This window comes from Festucalex cinctus, chromosome 17 (genome assembly GCF_051991245.1).
Source record: "Festucalex cinctus isolate MCC-2025b chromosome 17, RoL_Fcin_1.0, whole genome shotgun sequence".
In the NCBI taxonomy this organism is placed as follows: domain Eukaryota; kingdom Metazoa; phylum Chordata; class Actinopteri; order Syngnathiformes; family Syngnathidae; genus Festucalex; species Festucalex cinctus.
This window is the reverse complement of record NC_135427.1, coordinates 10477945-10500167: the sequence shown is the minus strand read 5'-3', so window position 1 is coordinate 10500167 and position 22223 is coordinate 10477945. Positions and strand designations below refer to the sequence as shown.

The 22223-nt window shown below is 36.3% G+C and overlaps 1 protein-coding gene across 2 annotated transcripts; it reads right to left on the bottom strand.

Moving 5' to 3' along the window:
• LOC144004608 (uncharacterized) lies at window positions 1–16960 on the bottom strand. Of its 2 annotated transcripts, none has more exons than XM_077501934.1 (13): window positions 16706–16960; window positions 14064–14369; window positions 12397–12690; window positions 8459–8764; window positions 6853–6963; window positions 5695–5856; window positions 4094–4408; window positions 3951–4001; window positions 2744–2998; window positions 2325–2669; window positions 746–1006; window positions 380–676; window positions 1–283 (listed from the first exon to the last, which is right to left on the bottom strand). In XM_077501934.1, exons 1-13 carry the CDS (start codon window positions 16755–16757, stop codon window positions 255–257), a joined length of 2784 nt encoding a protein of 927 aa, XP_077358060.1. In that variant the 5' UTR covers window positions 16758–16960; the 3' UTR covers window positions 1–254. The 2 variants fall into 2 exon arrangements, with proteins under 2 accessions (XP_077358060.1, XP_077358061.1); XM_077501935.1 differs by having other exon boundaries at window positions 4094–4324.
• Window positions 16961–22223: the final 5263 nt, after the last annotated feature.

The following is a 22223-nucleotide window of genomic DNA, read 5'->3' as shown; positions in this document are numbered from 1 at the left end:
TTGTAGTCAGATTTTATTTGCTAAATTATATAGTAATTTACATCATAAGAATTTATGGTAAAATATATTTGTACAAAAATACACACATTTGCAAATCATCAAGAGAGAAATATAATAAATAAACACCTAAACTACTGGAAGCAACAACTTTCCTCAACGACAAATATAAAAACTAGATTGAATATTACTTCCTAAAACGTGTACAAAATATGTAAATGGAGATACTTCAATGCTTCTTGTAACTGTCAGGATTTTTACATGGAAGATATTTCCTCATTGGGCTCTGAAAGACAGGAAGATGTGAAGAAAATTAGAACGCATATAGTGACATCAAAATATTGCAATTTAATAAGCAAACGGTGGATCTGTGTTGTCTTACCTGTCCAGCTTCTGTAAACGGGAATTTTGAGTGCAGGGTGTGTGAGCTCCACAACAACTCTCAGGCGAGCTCTCTCGCTTTCCCTGCTCCCCTTGGTCAAATTAACTCTGTTGATGTATAAAGCTCCCGAGTCCAACTCTCGTTCATCGTCGTCATCGTCCTCACTGCCCTCGTCCCCATCTGATGACTTTGTTTCCTCGTATTTTTCCTCGTTGTTGTTATTGTTCTCTCCCTCCACTTTCTCGTCGATGTACGCTATCCCTTCGGTGTCCGGATATGTGACAGCTGCTTTGGTTTCTGAAATGGAGACATTAAATGAGAGTGGCCTGGACACTATATTAGGTATGTCATTGGATGTAACGTTACTTATTCCACGTCCGTTCCTCCGTTTCTTGCTCCGATTGAGTGCTTGTGTAGACCTTTCGAGGGCGCACACACTTTTAAGCTCCCTCTGGCCATCATCTCCGATCTCCTCCGTCTCATTGGACTCCAGCGGCGATAGGGTGGTCCCGCCCGCCGTCCACAGTAACTTGACCTTAGGGTGACCTCCCTTCAACAGGAGAGAGAATACGCCCACTCCTTCGCTGCTCCAGCACACCGAAATGGATGAAGGGATGCTGGGAGCAACTTGGAACGCAACGTGTCAAAGTCAATGAAAAACGGTTTGCCATTGTAGTTTAATACAAAAAGTAAGAGGAATGAATCTGCAGTCTGCCCTTACTCCACTAGATGGTGCTGTTTCTTTTTAGCATTTATTTTATTTTATTTTATTTTATTTTATTTTATTTTATTTTATTTTATTTTATTTTATTTTATTTTAACGAACTAAGCAGTGATTTCAGTGAAATTCTATCGGGTTTTATAATTTAATTTTCGTGATAGTTGATGCCCCTCTAAAAATGTTTATAATTGTCTATATTAATTGTTTATATGGTAAGTATACCACAAACTATGATCCAAAATATAATTTTAAATTCATCTTACATTACCCTTGAATATGAATGACTTACATAGGAGTTAAACTATATATATATATATATATATATATATACAAATACAAAATAATACTGCGATTGGCTGGCGACCAGTCTAGGGTGTCCCCCGCCTACTGCCCAGAGCCAGCTGAGATAGACTCCAGCACCCCCCGCGACCCTTGTGAGGAATAAGCGGTCAAGAAAATGGATAGATGGATATAAAAAAAATACACAGTCGCATTTGCTGATCTTGACCATGACTATTTTAGTCATCGATGTGCTTTGGCACCATCTTGTGCCATCTTATAGTATTACAGAAAGATTACAAAACAAGCGGAGAATCGCAATTAGCCATAGTAGATATAAAAAGGGTGATTTGGCGCCATCTGGCGGCATCTTTTTGCTAAGCAAGTACGTTGAACTGAGGGGAGGAATTTTATTGCGTCAGGCATGTAAACAAATGTACTTCAACTTGTGGCGTGTATAGATGAGACAGGGCTAGTTTGTATATAAGTACTTTGCTAGAAGTCAGTACGTCTACTTTTTCTAGTCTTTTTTATTTTTATTTTTTTTATTTTTTATTTTTTTACACATCTACATCTGTACTTACATACACAGTGCGAGTATTTTTGCCACATCTGAATGATGGTTAATGACCAATCAATTTGAGTCTATTTAGCTATGTATATCTATCTGTATTGGAGTTCCACAAGGGTCTATTTTAGAACCACTGCTATTTTCTCAATATTGATTTCACTGTTGTTACAAAAAAAATAGCTAAATCTATCTTAAGTTATCTTTTAAAACATAACATAAACAAATGAAAGCCTTTATTGAACCTTTTGAAATTAGTTCCATGTTTACACACTGCATTCATATTGTATTAATTGTTCCCAATAAGAGCGTCATCACCCCTCCTTGAATAAATAAAGGTACAAAGAAAAAGAAAAGAGAGAGTGATTCATTCTTACCAATGTCAACATTTCTCCAAAGCCTCTCAATAGGTTCTTGTAGGGAAAGGTGCTCGACTCTGCATTTGATCCCTCCCCCTCGCTGTTTTTTCTCACGGTTGTTGGCGGCCCTCAAAGTGGCCGTGGTCCTGTAGAGTCTGGAGTGAATCTCCACGGGGCCCCACAGCTCCCCGCCCTCCATCACCTCGTCCTCGCTGTCATCTCGCTCGCCCTCTCTCACTTTCAGCCAAGTGACCGTAACATCAGGCGGGTAGAAATCGGTGATCTCGCACCCCAGGGTCAGCATCTGGTCGGATGCTGAGGTGGCGGATGAGATGTCGGACACGCGTGGCTGCTTGATGAAGCCTGCGTGGGAAAAAAAAGCAGGATGTGGATATTTATGTTGAACAGCGAACGCCGTGCTCACTCTCCTCTCTGACCTCTGGTCTCCCGAGTGACCGGCTGCTTGAGGGCGATGTGATGAACGCTGACCCACACTCTGGTGCCCCCCTGTTCCAGTTCAATTCGGGGCAGTTTGCACTGACTGGACGCTGAAAAGAAGCCCTCGGAATTGGGTCGAGGGGAGGTTGAGGCCTGGGACGCCACTGGGCTCAGTTCTCCCCCCTGGCAGAACCAGCGAAAGGTGATGACGTCCGGGTGGAAATGGGACGCTCGTACGGTCATGCTGATGACGTCTGCAGAGCGGGAATTGCATTTAAAATCAAAGATGGAAAAACAATGAACAACAGAGGGAGACCGGACAAACGGAACATAATAATAATAATAATAATAATACATTATTAGAGGAGACTTTCTAGACACTCAATACACCGTAAAATTTAAAAATCGATCTCAATAAAAACACCTACAAAAAAAAAAAAGACTTGAGCCATGCTCCCAAAGGGGAGCACAGTGTAAGCCTGGAAAAAAAAAGATACAGTGGCATTATGTACATAGACTGTAAACAACAATTAAAAAGTTTGATGGTAACTTAGAAATGCCCTTATTTTTTTAAAAGATAAGCCATTTAAAAAAAATTATTGTTACCATGTTAACTAGTTAACTAAGCACAAGTTAACCAATGGTGGGCAAACTTTAAGCCTCAGAGGACCACTGATTTATTTTTTTTTATTTTTGTTTTAATTGAGAGATGGACTAGGCCATATGATACATTTACATACATATATATATATATATATATATATATATATATATATATATGAAAAAAACCCTGCATTTATTTATGTATTTATTTATTTAAACTTTTAAAAATATTTTTTCTCTATTTTTAAACCATGACATGAGCCAATTTGACCCACATCATAACAAGAGGAGGCAACCGAGTACAGGAAGAAACAGTGAAATGAATCTAATAAATGTAAATTTATGACTTGATTGACTGTATTTATGATTATTTAATGTTATATTTTCATTGAACTGAAATTGGCTGGCAACCAGTTCAGGGTGCACCCCGCCTACTGCCCGGCCAGCTGTGGATAGGCTCCAGCACCCCCACGACTCGAGTAGCAAGCGGTTAAGAAAACAATAAGTACATTTCTATATTATGAACCCAAATTTTATATCTATAATATTATAGTACAGTATTGTCAGTCAATCCCAGAGGTCCCATTAATACATCTGCCTCACCTGAGTTGTCTGGCGTTTCTGCCAGCTGAATTTCAGAAACCTCTGGTGCAGCTGAAAGGGTAAAATTCACAAACAAAATCAGTGTGATTTCTTCAACAACAACAAAAAAAGTGCGTGCAAACCAACGACTACAAACTCCTTACAAAGAACCGTGAACCTCTCTGACGCTCTCTCCATCACAATCTTGTCTTTGCCTGCGTAGGAAACCTGGCACTTAAAAACGGCCCCCTTGTGGATGGAAATCTGCGGGATGAAGGTCAGCGACGAGACCAGCTGCTGGACTCCGCTTCCTGTTGAGTGCAGGGGCCCCTGGCAGTGCAGCTTGTAGTAACCCATCTCTCCTCTAGAGGGAAGCAAAGGGCCTTTCTCCGGTGCTGGGGAGGTGAGAGTTAGGCCGTAGGGCAGATGGATGGTGGTTAGGGGGGTATAGAGGCAGTTAAAGTTTGCTCTGGACGTCCCTACATTTGGACATTTGTTAGCAGAATGAAGGTGAATAGCAAGAAAGCGTATAGAGTGTCAGTCAATAATAATCATTAAAAGCATTAAATCATATTACAGTGGAACCTCTACTTACGAACGTCTCTTCATACGAAATTTTCGAGTTACGAAACGCCTCAACGGGAAAATATTGCCTCTTGTTACGAAAGAAATTTCTAGATACGAAAGGTAAAAATTACCGAACACAACATACTTTCGGCTATGGCTATTTCCTACCATAGGTATCTATGAGCCTAGATACTAGATCGGTGTCTATACAACAATTGGTGATTGATGAAGGCACAGTAAGTTTTGAATTGCGACGAGACGGGCCTTTTTTTGGGAAAAAGATGCCTCGCCATGCCGGAAGTTTCCATGAAGTTTCAGAATTTGTTTAAAAAGAATCGCCCAGAAAAAGTGTTCACCAGTCGGGCGTTTGCTCACTAAGATGATGTTTGCCTTGGACATTTCCGAAGGATTGTTTAAAAAAAAAAAAAAAAAAAAAGCAAACATCCATGGATAAGTTCTTTACAAAACACCAGGCAAAAAAAAAAAAAAAAAAAAAAAAAACACTCCTGAGAGAGGAGAACATGAACCAAAGAGGGCAAAAAACGATGAGGACAAGCAGTTAAAAAGGTAAATGACCATCATTTTTAATCTTTGTTTTTTACATTATGCGCAATTCTCATTTATTGTGCAATAATCTAATTGTAACATGTATTTGTTACATGTTTTGATGCATTTTTATGCTTCATAAAACATTTATGTCTGAATTCTGGGAGGCTTGGAACGGATTAGGGCATTTACATGAAAAATGCGTCTCTACTTACAAACTTTTCTACTTAAGAACTTTCTTCCAGAACCAATTAATTTCGTAAGTAGAGGTACCACTGTACATGATAAATAAAACTCAACTCAACTTGATTTACAAAGTGCTTTAAAAACAGGCATTGCTGTATTCAAAGTGCTGTACATGAAACAGTGAAGAGCTGGACCCTGAAGTTACAGCTCGTGGACACCCAGCAGCCCTGTACCCCAGTTTGAAAAACCCTGGATTACACCCTTTGTCTCTGTTGTTTTGACTAGCAACAAATCTCAGAAGAGCTCAGCAGTTGAATGATGGCATGTAAACAATAAGTGTCTATCAACTGAGGTACTTAAACTTAACACGTATTTTTTCCTTATGTCATAAAAGAGGCATTAGTCTGAATGCTGTTTCGCATTCCCGCAATGCAAACGGTCAACTCTCCTGGCGTGACTTTCCTACCTGTGAGGGAGGTGTCGGAGATTGGCGTGTCATTGAGGAACCACGCGGTCTGGACCCGGTCCACCCTCCTGCCTTCGATACTCACGCTCACTCTGCCCTTTTGACCCACCACGATGCGAGGAGGGAGGATGATTCCCGAGACCGCCAGAGACTTTTGCTTCTCTGATTGACAGCGGAGAGACATGACACGTGACAGTTTAGCTTTTAACTTTTTTAACTTTTATAACAACTAAGCGACTACTTTAGTTTTAAATCTGATTAATATTGGCCATTTTTTTTTTAAAATAATAAATATTAACATAGCCAAAAAAGACGGTTGTGAGAAAGATATGGCATTTTTCTAAAAATATAAATAAATATATATATAAATAAATATATATATATATATATATATATATATATATATATTTTTTTTTTTTTTTTAATTAAAAATTGTCCAAAATGCTTGGAATTTTCAACTTCTCAACAGTCTGATTTCTTTAGTCCTCCATGAAAGCTGATAATCTTTGTGTCAAATCAAAATAAATAAATAAATAAATAAATAAATAAATAAATACATTTGCTTTCACTTTGTAAAAAAAAAAAAAAGATCAACCTTTTTTCCCTATTTTCTTACACGATACAAACCAAATCAGTATCTAAATCTCCCACGACATTTTCGCTGTTTTACTGGATTTTGACAGATTTTGCAAGGCCCATAAAATATTGTGTCCTACTGCTATAAAAACATGGAATCTACCAAAAGAAAGATTAGAGACTCTTATTTTATCAGGAAAAAAAAGTACATTTATATCTGTTTCCATGTTGCATCAATTAGCATTAGAATATGGCTAAGTTTAAAATAGTGGGTAAAAGAGCTTTTTGATCTCTTATGCTCTGCTGCCATCTGCTGGCCATTTTTGTAATAACTACCATTGCTTCAAGCATTCGCTTCGGTTCAGAGGCTGCATCAAAGCCAAAACGTATAAATACATCTTTGGGAGCATGGTAATATTTAAAATAGAACGTATTTATACGTTTTTGCGAGTAAATAAGTTTTTAATATAATTATTTATGGCAATTTGAAATAGTGTCATGTTTTCATTAAAAGCATAGAAACAAAAACATCGACAGATGAATCGATAAAAAAGGAAAAAAAAAAGAAAAGAAAATATTCACCATCTCTTCGCCTCCAAGAAAAGCCAAAGCACAACAGGAAGACAAGCACCAGCGAGATACACATCATTGCCACGGATGCCTTCGCAGATTTCGTGAGCACTGGTGCCTCATCTGCAGAAGAACACGACACAATCATGAAAAATATTCTACTCATGCTTTAAGGCGTTACCTGACAAACAAATGAGTTGATTTCATGATAAGGTCCACTCATCACGAAGGCGAGATGAGTTGCGATTAGAAGCCGCTTGAAGTAATGAAGGCATGCAGGTATGACTGTGTCTGCTTGTTTTTGTTTTTATTACAAACACCTGTTGTCAAATTGGCCTTTCAACACCTTCTTAGGAATGTTGTGAAAAATGTCACACGATCCGGGTTGCGCAAAAAGCACTAAGGTTCAATTAAGTTTACTTGTCTGTCGTGTATTTCCATCCATCCATCCATCCATCCATCCATTTTCTGAACCGCTTGCTCCTCACAAGGGTCGTGGGGGATGCTGGAGCCCATCTCAGCTGGCTATGGACAGCAGGCGTGGTACACCATGAACTGGTTGCCAGCCAATCGCAGGACATGTAGTTTATTTTATTTTATTTTATTTTATTTTATTTTATTTTATTTATTAAATTAAATTAAATTAAATTAAATTAAATTAAATTAAATTAAATTAAATTAAATTTTAGATAGCTTTATCTACATCAGAGGTGTCCAAATTTACAAAAAAAAATAAATAAAAAAAATGCAGGAATGGGCCACATTGTATGTATTCAACTTAAGTTTATTAAACACGCTAAATCAATCAAGTAAGCAATTAAATATTGTTTATATTTTCTGGTGAATTTGATAAACTTGAAAATAGTGAAGTGTTTTTCCAAATTTTTGGGTGGCCCACAGCCCTGTATTGCACTAAACTAATGAATGACGGGCCGCAAACGGCCCCCGTGCCGTAGTTTGAATACCGCTGATCTACACCATGGTATACCCTAATATTTTATGATGAAATCCAACATACATATCAGCGAAGCACCGAATATGTCTGCCTCAGCACCTGGATCAAATCCACCAACCGGCGCCACAACTTAGACCTGCTTTCTACTACCCTGCCAGCAAATTGGCAGGTGCACTGGGGGCGTGTCACAGCAAACGCCCTTGGTCTGCTGGAACACCCAGCGAGGCTTCGCGTCTGCCAAATTCCGGCAAAAAAAATGAGGATGTGCCAGTTTTTACGCCGAGCGTACGTAATCGCAATAGTGAGAGGTGAAAAAAAAAAATCGCAACTAAGTTATTTTTCAAAATCATTCAGCCCTATGCGCGCCTGTATTATCCTTTCACATAACTAAAATACTGTGTTAACTTATTCACTGCCAGCACAGTTAAAATAGAATTTCTTTCATAGAAAAAATAAAATAAAAAGGATTTTTGACGTCTATATCCGTCAATGGCACTGAATGAATTAATTACAGTTATCACATCAGATAATGGAAGGATGTTATGCCTAGTCTTGCCAATAAGTATGCCTTCATACTGTAAATATTTTCCCCTTTCTGAGCTACTGAAAGGCGTGTGCAATTCTATACAGGGCTGGTCCAGGATTTACAATCGAAAATGTCACCTTGTGGATCCAGTTCTTCCAGGTACGCTGAAGCCCGGGCTGGCTGCACAACTCCGGGCTGGTTGACGGCGCACTGCACTTCCCCGCCTCTCTGCCGCTGCTCATGGCTCAAAGTGAAGTAGCGCTCGGTTCTGAACGTCCCGTCCGGATTCTGCTCGGTGCCGGGCGGGTCCGGTAGGACGGTGCCGTTTTGCAGCCAGGAGACGGACATCTCCTCCGGGTAGAAGCTCTCCACGTGGCAGGAGAGGGTGAGCGGACTGTTGGCGGAAGGCGAAGGGACGGCTGACAATCTGACGGCGGGGGAGTCTGATGGGGGGCAGAATTGAACGCATCATTGATGAGAATTAAAAGACAAAGAGGAAATGAAAAAAAAGTTTCAGATTGTCAATTTGAACAATTTATCCGTTTATTATGAGTACTTTTAAGTCTTGTGGTTCAAAATATGATATCATACAAAATATGCTTCTAAATATAGCTGCTTAAAGCCCTTAAGGGCCTTTCCAAGCACAACGACGAGGCACTCTAAAGCAGCTGGCCCAAAGCTGTGATCCACATGCTAGCTTTCAAATCACACTTTAAAAAAAAAAGAATAAAAATTCCCCCCTACTCACTCTTCCGTCTTTCTCTGCGTGACATGCATGCACTCGTTGCTGACGACGAGGCGCTCTAAAATGGTTAGCAAGCCAACTGAACGTCACAATTGCACCAGGAAGCTTAAAAAAGGCGCGTAAGTATTTATATAGTAGGAAAGGGGCTTATTTTAGTCATGTTTACACACTTTCAGCAATTATCTAAACACAGCAGTGTTGCTAACTGGGCGACTTTCTAGCGCTAAATCTTTCCAAAGCTTTTTGGTGACATTTTTTAGCAACACAACGTTATTCCTTTTTCCAACAGCGTCCATTATATTACATGCAAATTATGCAAATTAGACAAAGACGTCATTCTAGGACAGCCAATAGCTACTTTCCTTACTGGGGCGCTGGCAACATTGAAAAACACGAAAATGTATTTAGAAACCAAATCTATTTTCACTTGACAGAGTCTAAAAGCTTGAAATCTGAAAAACAGCAGCAATGAGGCGGAGTCCGGAATCAGCTGGCACCGGCCGGCTGGGATATCCTGGAATGTTTGATCTTGATCTGGTTCAGATAGTTACCCATGTTTAACTTTTTAATCTTGAAGTCTGTCATTTGCATTGAAATTTGTTCCGGTGTTAACCGGTTGGATTGTTAGAAAGATGTCATGGCATGATTGGCATCTCTTATTTCATATGTGACACGCAAACAAAAACAGAACGCATGGCTTGAATCAATACAGCCGACCTTGTTTTAATTTCAGTGTCAGGGGTGCGAATCGGAACTCGTGACTCATATTTTGTTTATGTGATTTTTAGATTTTAGATTTTTTAGATTTTCTTTTTTCATTTACATTCATTTATCCATTAAAAGTATTCTTTTTAATGTACTTAAACAGCACAGTATATTTATATTTTTTTTCATTTATTATATATGTTTTTTCCTTTTGGTATTTTTTTTAAAGTTTACTTTGAATGCTTTTTCATTCATCATTTACATTTTTTTTCATTTACATTCATTTATCCATTAAAATTATTATTATTATTATTATTATTATTATTATTATTATTATTATTTTACTTATACAGCACAGTATATATATTTATGTATGTTTTTTCATTTTGGTATTTTTTTCATTTATTATGAATGCTTTTTCATTCATCATTTATGTTTTTTTCATTTACATTCATTTATCCATTAAAAGTATTTTTTTTTTTTTATTTTTTTAACTTATACAGCACAGTATGTTTGTTTTGGTATGTTTTTTTTTAGTTTATTATGAATGCTTTTACAGTCATCATTTATGTTTTTTTTTCATTTACATTCATTTATCCATTAAAAGTATTTATTTATTTATTTATTTATTAATTTTTTACTTATACGGCACAGTATGTATTTTTTTCATTTATTTATATATATATTTTTTGTTTTGGTATGTTTTTTTTTATAGTTTATTATGAATGCTTTTTCATTAATCATTCATGTTTTTTTCATTTCCATTCATTTATCCATTAAAAGTATTTATTTATTTATTTATTTATTATTATTATTATTTTTTTACTTATACGGCACAGTATGTATTTTTTTCATTTATTTATATATATATTTTTTGTTTTGGTATGTTTTTTTTTTAATAGTTTATTATGAATGCTTTTTCATTAATCATTCATGTGTTTTTCATTTACATTCATTTATCCATTAAAAGTATTTTTTTATTTACTTATACAGCACAGTATATGTATTTATATATGTTTTTTCGTTTTGGTATTTTTTTTTAGTTTATTATGAATGCTTTTACAGTCATCATTTATGTTTTTTTTTTCATTTACATTCATTTATCCATTAAAAGTATTTATGTATTTATTTATTTATTTATTTTTTACTTATACGGCACAGTATGTATTTTTTTTCATTTATTTATATATATTTTTTTTGTTTTGGTATGTTTTTTTTATAGTTTATTATGAATGTTTTTTCATTAATCATTCATGTTTTTTTCATTTCCATTCATTTATCCATTAAAAGTATTTATTTATTTATTATTATTTATTTTGTTTTACTTATACGGCACAGTATGTATTTTTTTCATTTATTTATATATATATTTTTTGTTTTGGTATGTTTTTTTTTTATAGTTTATTATGAATGCTTTTTCATTAATCATTCATGTGTTTTTCATTTACATTCATTTATCCATTAAAAGTATTTTTTTATTTACTTATACAGCACAGTATATGTATTTATATATGTTTTTTCGTTTTGGTATTTTTTTTTAGTTTATTATGAATGCTTTTACAGTCATCATTTATGTTTTTTTTTCATTTACATTCATTTATCCATTAAAAGTATTTATTTATTTATTATTATTTATTTTTTTTACTTATACAGCACAGTATGTATTTTTTTCATTTATTTATATATATTTTTTTGTTTTGGTATGTTTTTTTTTATAGTTTATTATGAATGCTTTTTCATTAATCATTCATGTGTTTTTCATTTACATTCATTTATCCATTAAAAGTATTTTTTTATTTACTTATACAGCACAGTATATGTATTTATATGTTTTTTTGTTTTGGTATTTTTTTTTAGTTTATTATGAATGCTTTTACAGTCATCATTTATGTTTTTTTTCATTTACATTCATTTATCCATTAAAAGTATTTATTTATTTATTATTTTTTTTTTTTTTTACTTATACAGCACAGTATGTATTTTTTTCATTTATTTATATATATTTTTTTGTTTTGGTATGTTTTTTTTTATAGTTTATTATGAATGCTTTTTCATTAATCATTCATGTGTTTTTCATTTACATTCATTTATCCATTAAAAGTATTTTTTTATTTACTTATACAGCACAGTATATGTATTTATATGTTTTTTTGTTTTGGTATTTTTTTTTAGTTTATTATGAATGCTTTTACAGTCATCATTTATGTTTTTTTTCATTTACATTCATTTATCCATTAAAAGTATTTTATTTAATTTTTTTACTTATACAGCACAGTATATATATTTTTTCATTTTTCGTTTTGGTATTTTTTTTTTGTTTATTATGAATGCTTTTACAGTCATCATTTGTATTTTTTTTTTCCATTAAAAGTGTTTTTTTTTTTTTATGTACTTATTATAAAGCACTGCAGTGTATATTTTCTATCTCCGGAATGTCGTGGAGCGACGGGACATACGCCGTTGGAAAGGTCTCGCTGAGACGAATCTACGGGCGCCTGTATGTCCCCGGTCGGACGTAGGGTTCGAGAGATAAAAAAAATAAACAAACCAAAAAGCACGCTGTAAAAAAAACTGCAAAACAGCGAGACTGCGGAGGCTGAACGAGGGAACACTTATTGCACTCACGGGTGATGTTGAGTCGAAAGCTGATCTCATGATTGGTTCCGTTGTGGTTGACTTTGCAGCCAAAGGTGGTGTTGTGGTCCCATCGTGTCGGGTAGTAGGTCAGGTTGGCCGCAGCTCCGTAGAAGCCATCGGGCGCTTTCTCCCCGTCCTGCGGGTTGCTGGACTGAATGACTTGGCCGTCTCGGGTCCAGGTGAACGCCACAGGTGGAGGGTAGAAGCCATCGGCGCGGCATTCCAGCTGGCCTTCCGCCCCCAACAGCAACCATTGCGGGGGGACGGATACGGATGGGGGCGCTTCGGAGGGGGAGGAAGGAAGAACTGAAATGTTGAGCTTTGGGGTTTTTTCTACTTTGGTGAGGAAAATTCAGGCCTCGGAATTAGACTGGCGAGGAAAATCGGGTTCGAATGGCTACATTCTGACTTTGGCAGTGAATTGTAAAACTTGGATGGTCAGAGCAAGCCACAATGGATATAAAAAGTCTACACACCCCTCTTTAAATACCTTTTTTTTTTAAGTCATAAAGTAACTACTGACCAAAATAACGCATTCAAACTCATGATAAAGAGGACTCAGAACACACCTGACACCATTTAAAATGTCTCTGATTCACCACAAATGACTTTCAGATGTTCTAGTAGGCTTTTTCTGACATTTTTTGCTTACTTTACTGTAGAGTTTCTTTACTTAGTTGCAGGTGCTGATTACAAACTGATGGGAGTCAGCACACATCTGCCACAATTCAAAGTGTCTCTGATTAACGTCAAGTAACTTTAAGATGTTCTAGTAGGCTTTTTCTGACATTATTTTATTGATTTTACTTTGTTGTGGTTAATTATCTGTTCGTTACTTTCTGATTTTGTTACAGTTACAAACTGGTACTCAGCACACATCTGTGCCACTGATTCACCCCCCAAATAATTTTCAGATGTTCTAGTAGGCTTTTCCTGACATATTTCCCCTTACTTTGCTGTCATTACTTCTCACTTAGTCACCGTTACTAATTTTGTTACAGTTACAAACTAATTTTAAATGGTAGTCAGTACACATCTGCCATTTAAAGTGCCTCTGATTAACCTCAAATAACTTTAAGATGTTCTAGTAGGCTTTTCCTGACTTTTTTTTTTCTCCGCATACATTTTTTTTACTTTTACTTATTAGTTAGTTACTGGTTTAGTTATATTTACAAACTCATGTTAAATGGGTGTAAGCACACATATGCCACCATTTAAACCCTCCAAAAGCTCAGATGTTCTGGTAGGCTTTTCCTAACATTTCTTTTTTTTTTTTTTTTTTTTTTAGCACAAGCCTGAAGGTTCTGTGCTAGCTGGCATTAAATAACACATTCCAAGTGTTTGTTTTTGTTTTTTTTTCAGAAGAAAAGTCTTCCCTTTTGCCAACCTTACCCCATAGCCCAGACATAACCAGACAGCCAGTACTTGCCAGAAATTCCTGCAGCTCCTTCAATTTTGCTGTCAGCCTCTTGGCAGCCACCCTGCCTAGTTTTCTTCTCAACCTTTCATCAATTTTGACCTTGGAAATTATTTTTGTACCCTTTTCTGACTGATATGATACCTCTAATGCTGCTTGGTCTATTTTTTTTTATATTAAAAAAAATGTTGCCTGTGAAATAACATCCAGACATAAAAAAAAAAAAAAATCAACATACCAATCACGCTGAGTGTAACCGTGCTTGAGAGCAGCATTCCGGACTCGTAGCGGACTGTGCACTCATACGCCCCCTGCAGGCTCAGGCTGACGTCGAGGACGGTCACTGAAAAGTCCCCATTGAGGAAATGGCCCGTGGTCCAAAAGAAGCCATCTTTTATCCGCGCGGTCGCATTCTTGAACGAGGCGACGCCTGAGCCGTTGCTCACCCAGTCGACCTCCACCAGCGCCTCGTCCAACTTCAGGCTCACGTTGCAAGGGAGGCTGACGTTTGTCTTCGGTCTGGCTTGGATGTCAACGGAGGACGCTGTGCAAAGACAAAATGGACATTTTGGAGTAAAAATCAGCAAGAAGAAATTTAGTAGCAGTGGTATGATGGTTTTGTGGCTTAATAGTAAACCACAAAATCAACAAATCTCAAAGTCATACTCATTTAACCCATCCAAACAGAACAGGAAGCCTGACGGCTCACTATCAGCGTCCTGAATTCTTAGTCATATTTAATAGACTTTTTTTTTTTTTTTTTTTTTTTTTTTTCTACAGGCAACTGCACTCACCACATTATTATGGACACCTGCCAAAACAAGCTTTGCCTAAAATATTTGCCTTTGGAAAATAATCAAGAACGCATAAAAAAAGAATCACGTAGCTAAATAGTACTTTGACACTTGTGCAAACCACAATAACAATCATAAATTTAATAAATACTTTTCTGACACTGCCATTATGATCTTTGTAAAGGCGTACTTAGGTGTACCCAATGAAGTGGCTGGTGAATAATTATAAATAAAAACATAATGCCAAAAACATCTTGAAGGCGTGCTATTTAAACACACCGAGAGAATTTTCGTTAAGTTCTTTCTTTTTGATCTCGAGTGAACATAAAGTCACCTCTTCCCGTTGACGAGCTTAATTAGTAACTAGCACAATAAATACCTGTCAGCAAACATAAAAGCGTGCTGTGGAAAAGTTTATATGTCCCGTGAGCCAATTGTTTGCCAGTAAAGCGCGAGCGACAGCTGAGACTTCCAAGACGGATGTTGTTTAACTTTTAAAAGGCCCGCAACACTTCAGGTGAGAATAACAATCAAAGTGTTTCTTTTATGACTCATTCAACGCACTTCCTGATGCGGTTCCATGTGGCATGATAATTACAATCATTTGCCAGTCGCGTCACATCAGCATAATTATTATCATCAACTTAGTACACGGTGTCACCTTGGTACGTTGACATACAAGTGACTCATTTATAATTAGTTTTTTTGAGCTGTTTCATGTGTTTAACGCAAAGAATACTTAACAGGCGTATATTTAAAATAAAAAAAAAAAAAAAAGACTATAATCGCAGCATCTTACTGCGTCATGTGAAGTTCAACATTATAGTGCTATTTTTTTTATTGTTAAATAACACATTGCAACTTTTTTTTTTTTTTTTTTTTGATGAGATGGCTGGAATGGATTAATGGCATTTCCGGTTGATTAACGATGATGGCAAAAGAATAAATTGTAACTTGTATCTCAAGGCACTGACTGTACTTCAACGCTGAATGATTTTTTTCCCCCCCACATTTTCACTTTAACTTGAGATAATAAAAAAAGATACGTGCACATTGTCACAGATGGTTGACAGATTGGTAGCCAAAATATTAGGTACACCCGCAAATGGGAAAAAAAAGTTAAATAATTAAAAAAGAATTTTTTATATATATATATATATATATATATATATATATATATATATATATATATGTATATATATATATATATATATATATATATATATACATAAATTCTTGACAAAGTGTGCATGTTTTGAAGTTTAAACTATATATTATATTTATTATATTAATATTATAAAAAATATATTATTATGTAATTGTTGGTATCTTTGGGCATTATTATTATATGTAATTAAATAGTCCCATAATATCAAATAAATTAAATGTCAATGAGAGATTGGGGGAAAAAAACAGTTAAATAAATAAATAAATAAATAAATAAATAAATAAATAAATAAATAAATAAATAAATAAATAAATAAATAAATACAATTATTGACAAAGTGTGTATGTTCTGAAGCTGATACTTTATATTATATTATTATAAAAAACAAATACTAATATGTTAAAATATTATTATATAATTATGGGTATCGTAGGCATTATTCCATTCATCCATTCATTTTCCGTACCGCTTACTCCTCACAAGGCGTAGGCATTTTTATTGTATATAATTATATAATCCTATAATAGAAACTAAATTAAATGTCAATGAGAGCTATTTTGCTCCGTATTAAAGCATATTAAGGAAAATTTTTGATGAATCAAATGATCAACATGAAGTATGGACCAAACCAGAAATATAACTCCAGTATATCAAAAAGTATTAGCACAATACGAATTCGTAAACATGAAATATTGCCACTTTCGAACCATTCTGAATCCAAAACGAAACCGGATCGCGACACCAGTTCATCGGTACGCACAAGACTTATCACACCATCGGAAAAACACAACTACAAAAGAAATCACATTTCCAAAAAGTCCGTCTTATGATGTCAGACGTTACCTGGTCACTTCAGCGGAGTTCACGGCAGTAAAATAAAGCAACAAGGCAGCCTTTGTGCGCCATCACAATACTCACCATTGTTTACGAGGTGCAACAAGACCACATAGACGAGGACTTTACACTGCATGGCCAGGCTTGTCTTGAGTACAGCTTCTTATCATCGGGCCCTCACGCTGTCTTATATAGAGCTGTTAGCTGACAGGGGGTGGGCTTGACTTGCCACATGGGAAAAGTAAGAAATATCACCCCCCCCCCTTACAGCCCTGTGATATGTGTCGATGTCCCCGGTGGAGTGGAGTGATGCGGTGAGGAGAAGGGAGATGTGCAGGGAGTGGGACAAGTCAAGTGCAGAAAGTGCTCACTTAAAATTCACGGTGGCGTCGGGCCAAGCTTTTGGGCCTACTTTACATTGGCGCAGTGTTGCCATGAACAAAACGTAATCCTGCTGAGCTTATGTGGGCAAACACTCTTGCGAGACTGCAACTGCTTTTTTTTTTTTTTTTTTTTTGTATCTGCTGTTGCTTTTAGGCCAAAAAGAAAGAAGAAAGAAACAGAGAAGCCCAATTTTGGACTGTGTCACTCCTGTTACATATTTACTAGTTCGGGATTGTTTATTGTCTTAAGTAAATTTTTTTAGTAGAGATGTTTGATACCACTTTTTTTTTTCAGATTGATACCAGTAAGAGTACCGTATTTTTCGCACTATAAGGCGCACTTTCAATGAATGACATATTTTAACTCATTCACTGCCATTGACGGAAAAAGACGTCAAATGATGCATTTTTGCTGGGCTGGCAGTGAATGTGTTAAAACTTTTTCCATATATAAGGCGCTACAGTAGAGGCTGGGGTTACGTATGCATCCATTAGATGGTGCTGCGCTAAAGGGAATGTCAACAAAACAGTCAGATAGGGTCAGTCAATCTTTATTAACAGATGACAAACCATCTTTCTGACAACTCCAAAATGAATAAACAGCTGTTTTATTATTTTCTCTGAGGTAAAGTATTAGTATTAGCTAGCGATCCAAGATGGCGGGATCTTCTGCCGATCGTGTAGGGTCACCGATAACGTATTGACAGCGAGACCTGTTGCGGCTCAATATTAATCCATATATGAGGCGCACTGGATTATAAGGCGCATGGTCAGTTTTTGAAAAAATTTAAGGCTTTTAGGTGCGCCTTATAGTCGTGAAAATACGGTACTCAACTCTTGAGTATCATCGATACCGGAACCACTAGTACTTTTGATAAATAACATTTCCTCACCAAAAAACAAGTTCAGATCATTCGAAATAAAGACTTGCAGTATATATCCCAATATTGGCAATTTTCAGTTTTTCAAATTTCGAGTTCCTGTTTGCAAAACAGCACCATTATGAGTACTGATACCTTAAAATAAGGCCAGGTATCAGCCCGATTCCGATACCTGCAATCAGTACTCACCTATCCACAGTTTTTAGAGCGGGTTTGTTAGTTTTTACTTTTTCAAAAATGCCACTAATTTTTAATTTAGTTTTTATTAGTTCTAGTATTATTATTATTCTTTTAATATATGAAGTATTTGTTGAGTGCAAGATTGTAAAAAAGGTCACCTAGTATTGCGCAATAAACGAAAAATTTTATTTTGTAATATTGAAATAAATACATTTAAAAATAACAATAAACACTCATGTGAGAATTTAATTGACAAAGACAAAAATCAAGGTTATTTTTTTACTATAGTTAGTGTGAGTTTTATAAACTTGAAAAAGAAATGTAGGGCTATCGAATATTTTTAGAATCGATTGTTCTATTGATTAAAGGATCACTGTGCAGTTTGTCACTTTTTTTTACTCACGACTGCCACCTCTGGCCCAAAGTGTAAATGCAGCATCTATGTTAGGCTGGCTCATTGTGAGCGTACGAGTACGTGCACGATCTTAAAGTGAAAGCCAGAAGGCATCAAATGAGGTACGAAAAACTCCGCCCCTCCCCTCATTAAAGAAACTGTGGAGTGTGCGGGGGTCTTCACACGCTAGTATAAAGGGAAGATAAAAGCTGATAGATGCAGTTAGAGGAAAACAGTCATGGCTCTTTGTACTCATTTTGGCATTTCATCATGTATGATGTAGAAAAAGCTTCACCATTAAACGGCACAATGCACCTTTAAATATTCCATTGATTAATCAAATAATCACATACAATTTTATTTTGCATAAAAGTGTCAACAACGCAATTTTTCAACTGATAAATGCTTCTTTAAAACCAGTTATTGTTATATTGTTGAGTGATTTAAATCACAACAACAACAGAACAACAATTAATCAATATCACGTGATTCAGTTACTGGTCATTGTAAAAGCAGATGTTTGCAAATGTCTTATTTTAACTCATTAGCTCCCAAAAACGTATAAATACGTCATATTTTAAATGTTTTAAGTGTCCCAAAGACGTATTTATACGTTTTTTTGTTTTGTTTTTTTTATGACAGAGCATAGAGAAGGCTTTGATGCAGTCTCTCTACTGCAGAAAACGGTTGAGTGGCAGCAGAGTATAAGAGATCAACCAGGCCATGTTAAAACAAGCTGATTTCCCCACAGTTCTAAGCAGAATTGTGAAACGATGAAACTTAGCTATGTTCTATTGCGAATTGCTGCACAGCGGAAACAGATAGGAATATACTTTTTTTTCCCTGATAAAAGAAGAGACTCTAATCTCTCTTTTGGTTTGTTCCATATTTTTTATAGCAATAGAACATAATATTTCGCGGGCCTTGAAAAATCAGTCAAAATCCAGGAAAATACTTAAGTGAAAATGGTTGGGAGTGAATGAGTTAATTAAGCACCAAAGATAATCCAGTCTGCTTTCATCAAGAGAATAATTATCATTAAGTGGCTGAAATCAGAAGATTTGGATCGTATTAAGTTTAACAATGCCTCTAAATGATAACACAATACCGGTACTAAAATAGTGTAATTTATCATTTTTGTAAAAGCACTGTTAGCTTTTTTATAATTTTGTTAGTTTTTGTTAATACCCTTGCTCTTCTAATGAGTTTTTAGCCCAAAGAACTACGGTCGTTCTGATGAAATCAAATGTTCATTAAACCTCACCTCACCTCACCTCAATTTAAATAACACTAATCATCTTTACAATACTAATTAGTATAAGCACATGGTTTGTTTTGAGGTATGCCGGTCACAGTTTTGCTTTCACTTGTTCCACTTTGCTTTGAAGGTGCGCACCTCAGAGGAGTTTCAAGTGGCTCTTGTGTGACATGCCAGGCTGTGATGCAATCTCTTGTTTTCTCTTCTTTCTTCTTCTAACACTCCCGTTCCTTTCACCAGGCTGAACGCTTGATAGTGAGTCAACATGGAAAGGGACTGATGCAAAGGAAGTGATTAACTGCATTTTGACTCTTGTCGAGATCTTGGTAGTGAAATAAAAATGAACATTACCGTATTTTCCGCACTATAAGGCGCACCTAAAAGCCGTCATTTTTTTTTTAAAAGCTGACCATGCGCCTTATAATCCAGTGCGCCTTATATGTGGATCAATATTGAGCCGCAACAGGTCTCGCTGGCAAGACACTATCAGAACATCCCGCCATCTTGGATCGCTAGCTAATACTAATACTTTACCTCAGAGAAAATAATAAAACAGCTGTTTATTCATGTTGGAGTTGTCAGAAAGCCGGTTTGTAATTTATTAATAAAGTTTGACTGACCCTATCTGACTGTTTTGTTGACATTCCCTTTAGCGCAGAACCATCTAATGGATGCATAACGTAACCCCAGCCTCTACTGTAGCGCCTTATATATGAAAAAAAGTTTTAAAATATGTCATTCATTGAAGGTGCACCTTATAGTGCGGAAAATACGGTACTAGAAGTAACAATATCAAAAGCAAATGACTAATTTGACTTCGTATTTGTACTCTGTCACATTACAAGAAGATCTGACAAATACAAATGTTTACATCTCCAATTGCACCACACGGCATAAATAATTGAGCATATGAATGATTAGATACGCTTGTTGGCACACATGTTGCTATAACATGGGTGATCAAACGCACTAATTAAACATAACAAATAAGACGCAATGTTTACATTGATCATGTGCCAAAAGGCTGAGCTCAGGATGTCAGAGCAAAGAAGTTGAACTAGTCCGAGGTGTGGTGAGTCCAATTCTCTTGGGCTTACCTCACCCCGCCCCACTTTTTCCCCTAGGTGTGCTTGTGCGTGTGAGTGGTTGTTCGTCTCTGTATGCCCTGCGATTGGCTGGCAACCAGTTCAGGGTGTAGCCTGCCTAAAGCCCAAAGCCAGCTGAGATAGGCTCCAGCACCCGCCGCGACCCTTGTGAGGAATAAGCGGTCAAGAAAATGGATGGATAGTATGTCTCCAACTCTCTCAAATTGTGTTGTATTTTTAAGACTTGTCCAATGAAGAGATTTTCCAATACAGATGACAGCAGCTAAGCTAACAAATGCTATTGTCAGAATTCAGTAAGCGCACACCACCACCACTTTTCCTTTGCTTTATTTCACTTGAGTACACACACACACATTATATAAGAGCTCCGTTTTGTTAACTTGACATTTTGTATTACCTTTGCGAGCAAAAGGAGATTGACAGGCAAGTTGTTCAAAAACAATTTCCGCGGTTATTGTTAGCTATCTTAGCTTCTTTTTTTTTTTTGTTAGTACGCCATGCTAGCAAAGCGATAGGAACATGTTATGTTTTGATAGTGAGTTATATTTTCTTCTTCTCAGTACTAAGAAGAAGAAAATACAATTCACCATTACAATTTACCATTACACTGACTGAATGTAATCCTGCTTGGCCATCATTGGCTGAAAGAAAGCGGTCGGACGCATATGAGCAATACGAATTGTATAACAGAACGTATGGTGTTCCACAGGGTTCAATTCTGGGGCCTCTGCTGTTTCTTTTTGCCACTGGGTTCCATCTTAAGAAAACAGCGGCGGGTTGTTTTAAAGTGTGAAAAGGTTTGGTGAATGCGCATAGGAAAATGGTTAGCATTAGCACACAGTTGATATCCGCTGACATAACATTAACACGATCCTGCTTGGTATGAATATTTCAAGACTCCCTGCGATCAGATAGCAAAGCTAACCACTACTATCACCCACAACTAGCTTTTTTTTTAATTGTATTTTTTATACTCTTTGACCCACATAGTTGTCAGACAAACATTTAGCTAATCCACAGAGCGTCATAAAAGTAATTTGTAATGGGAATCAATTGGAAAATGAGAACATGGCGCATGATTAGCGATTTGTTGACTTTAAAGTCGAGATTTAAACCTTCAGTCCATGGACAAGCCACTCTATCGTGTTCATCTCTTCTAATAACAAATGTCAAAGACTCAGGAAACCTCTTTAGAAAAGACAGTCACCGTTCACTGCGGTCAAAGTGCAAATCGGAGCGATGTCACTCACGACAGGCTAACCAAGACCAGTAGGAGCGCATTCCAAAGTTGGGCTCATGAAATATGATTGCTACTTGTCATAAGCGCATCATTGCAAACACACAACCTGTCCATATAAGCCGTCATTGTGCCTGCCGCAAACATTAGACGCTGTCACAAT

Coding starts and splice junctions, on each gene's coding strand:
- LOC144004608 (XM_077501934.1), bottom strand. CDS start 16,757: ATGCAGTGTAAAGTCCTCGTCTATGTGGTCTTGTTGCACCTCGTAAAC. Junction 5,857..6,852: donor TTCTTGGAGGCGAAGAGATG/GTGAATATTTTC, acceptor GCTGTCAATCAG/AGAAGCAAAAGTCTCTGGCG. Junction 2,999..3,950: donor AGAAACGCCAGACAACTCAG/GTGAGGCAGATG, acceptor CCCGCTCTGCAG/ACGTCATCAGCATGACCGTA.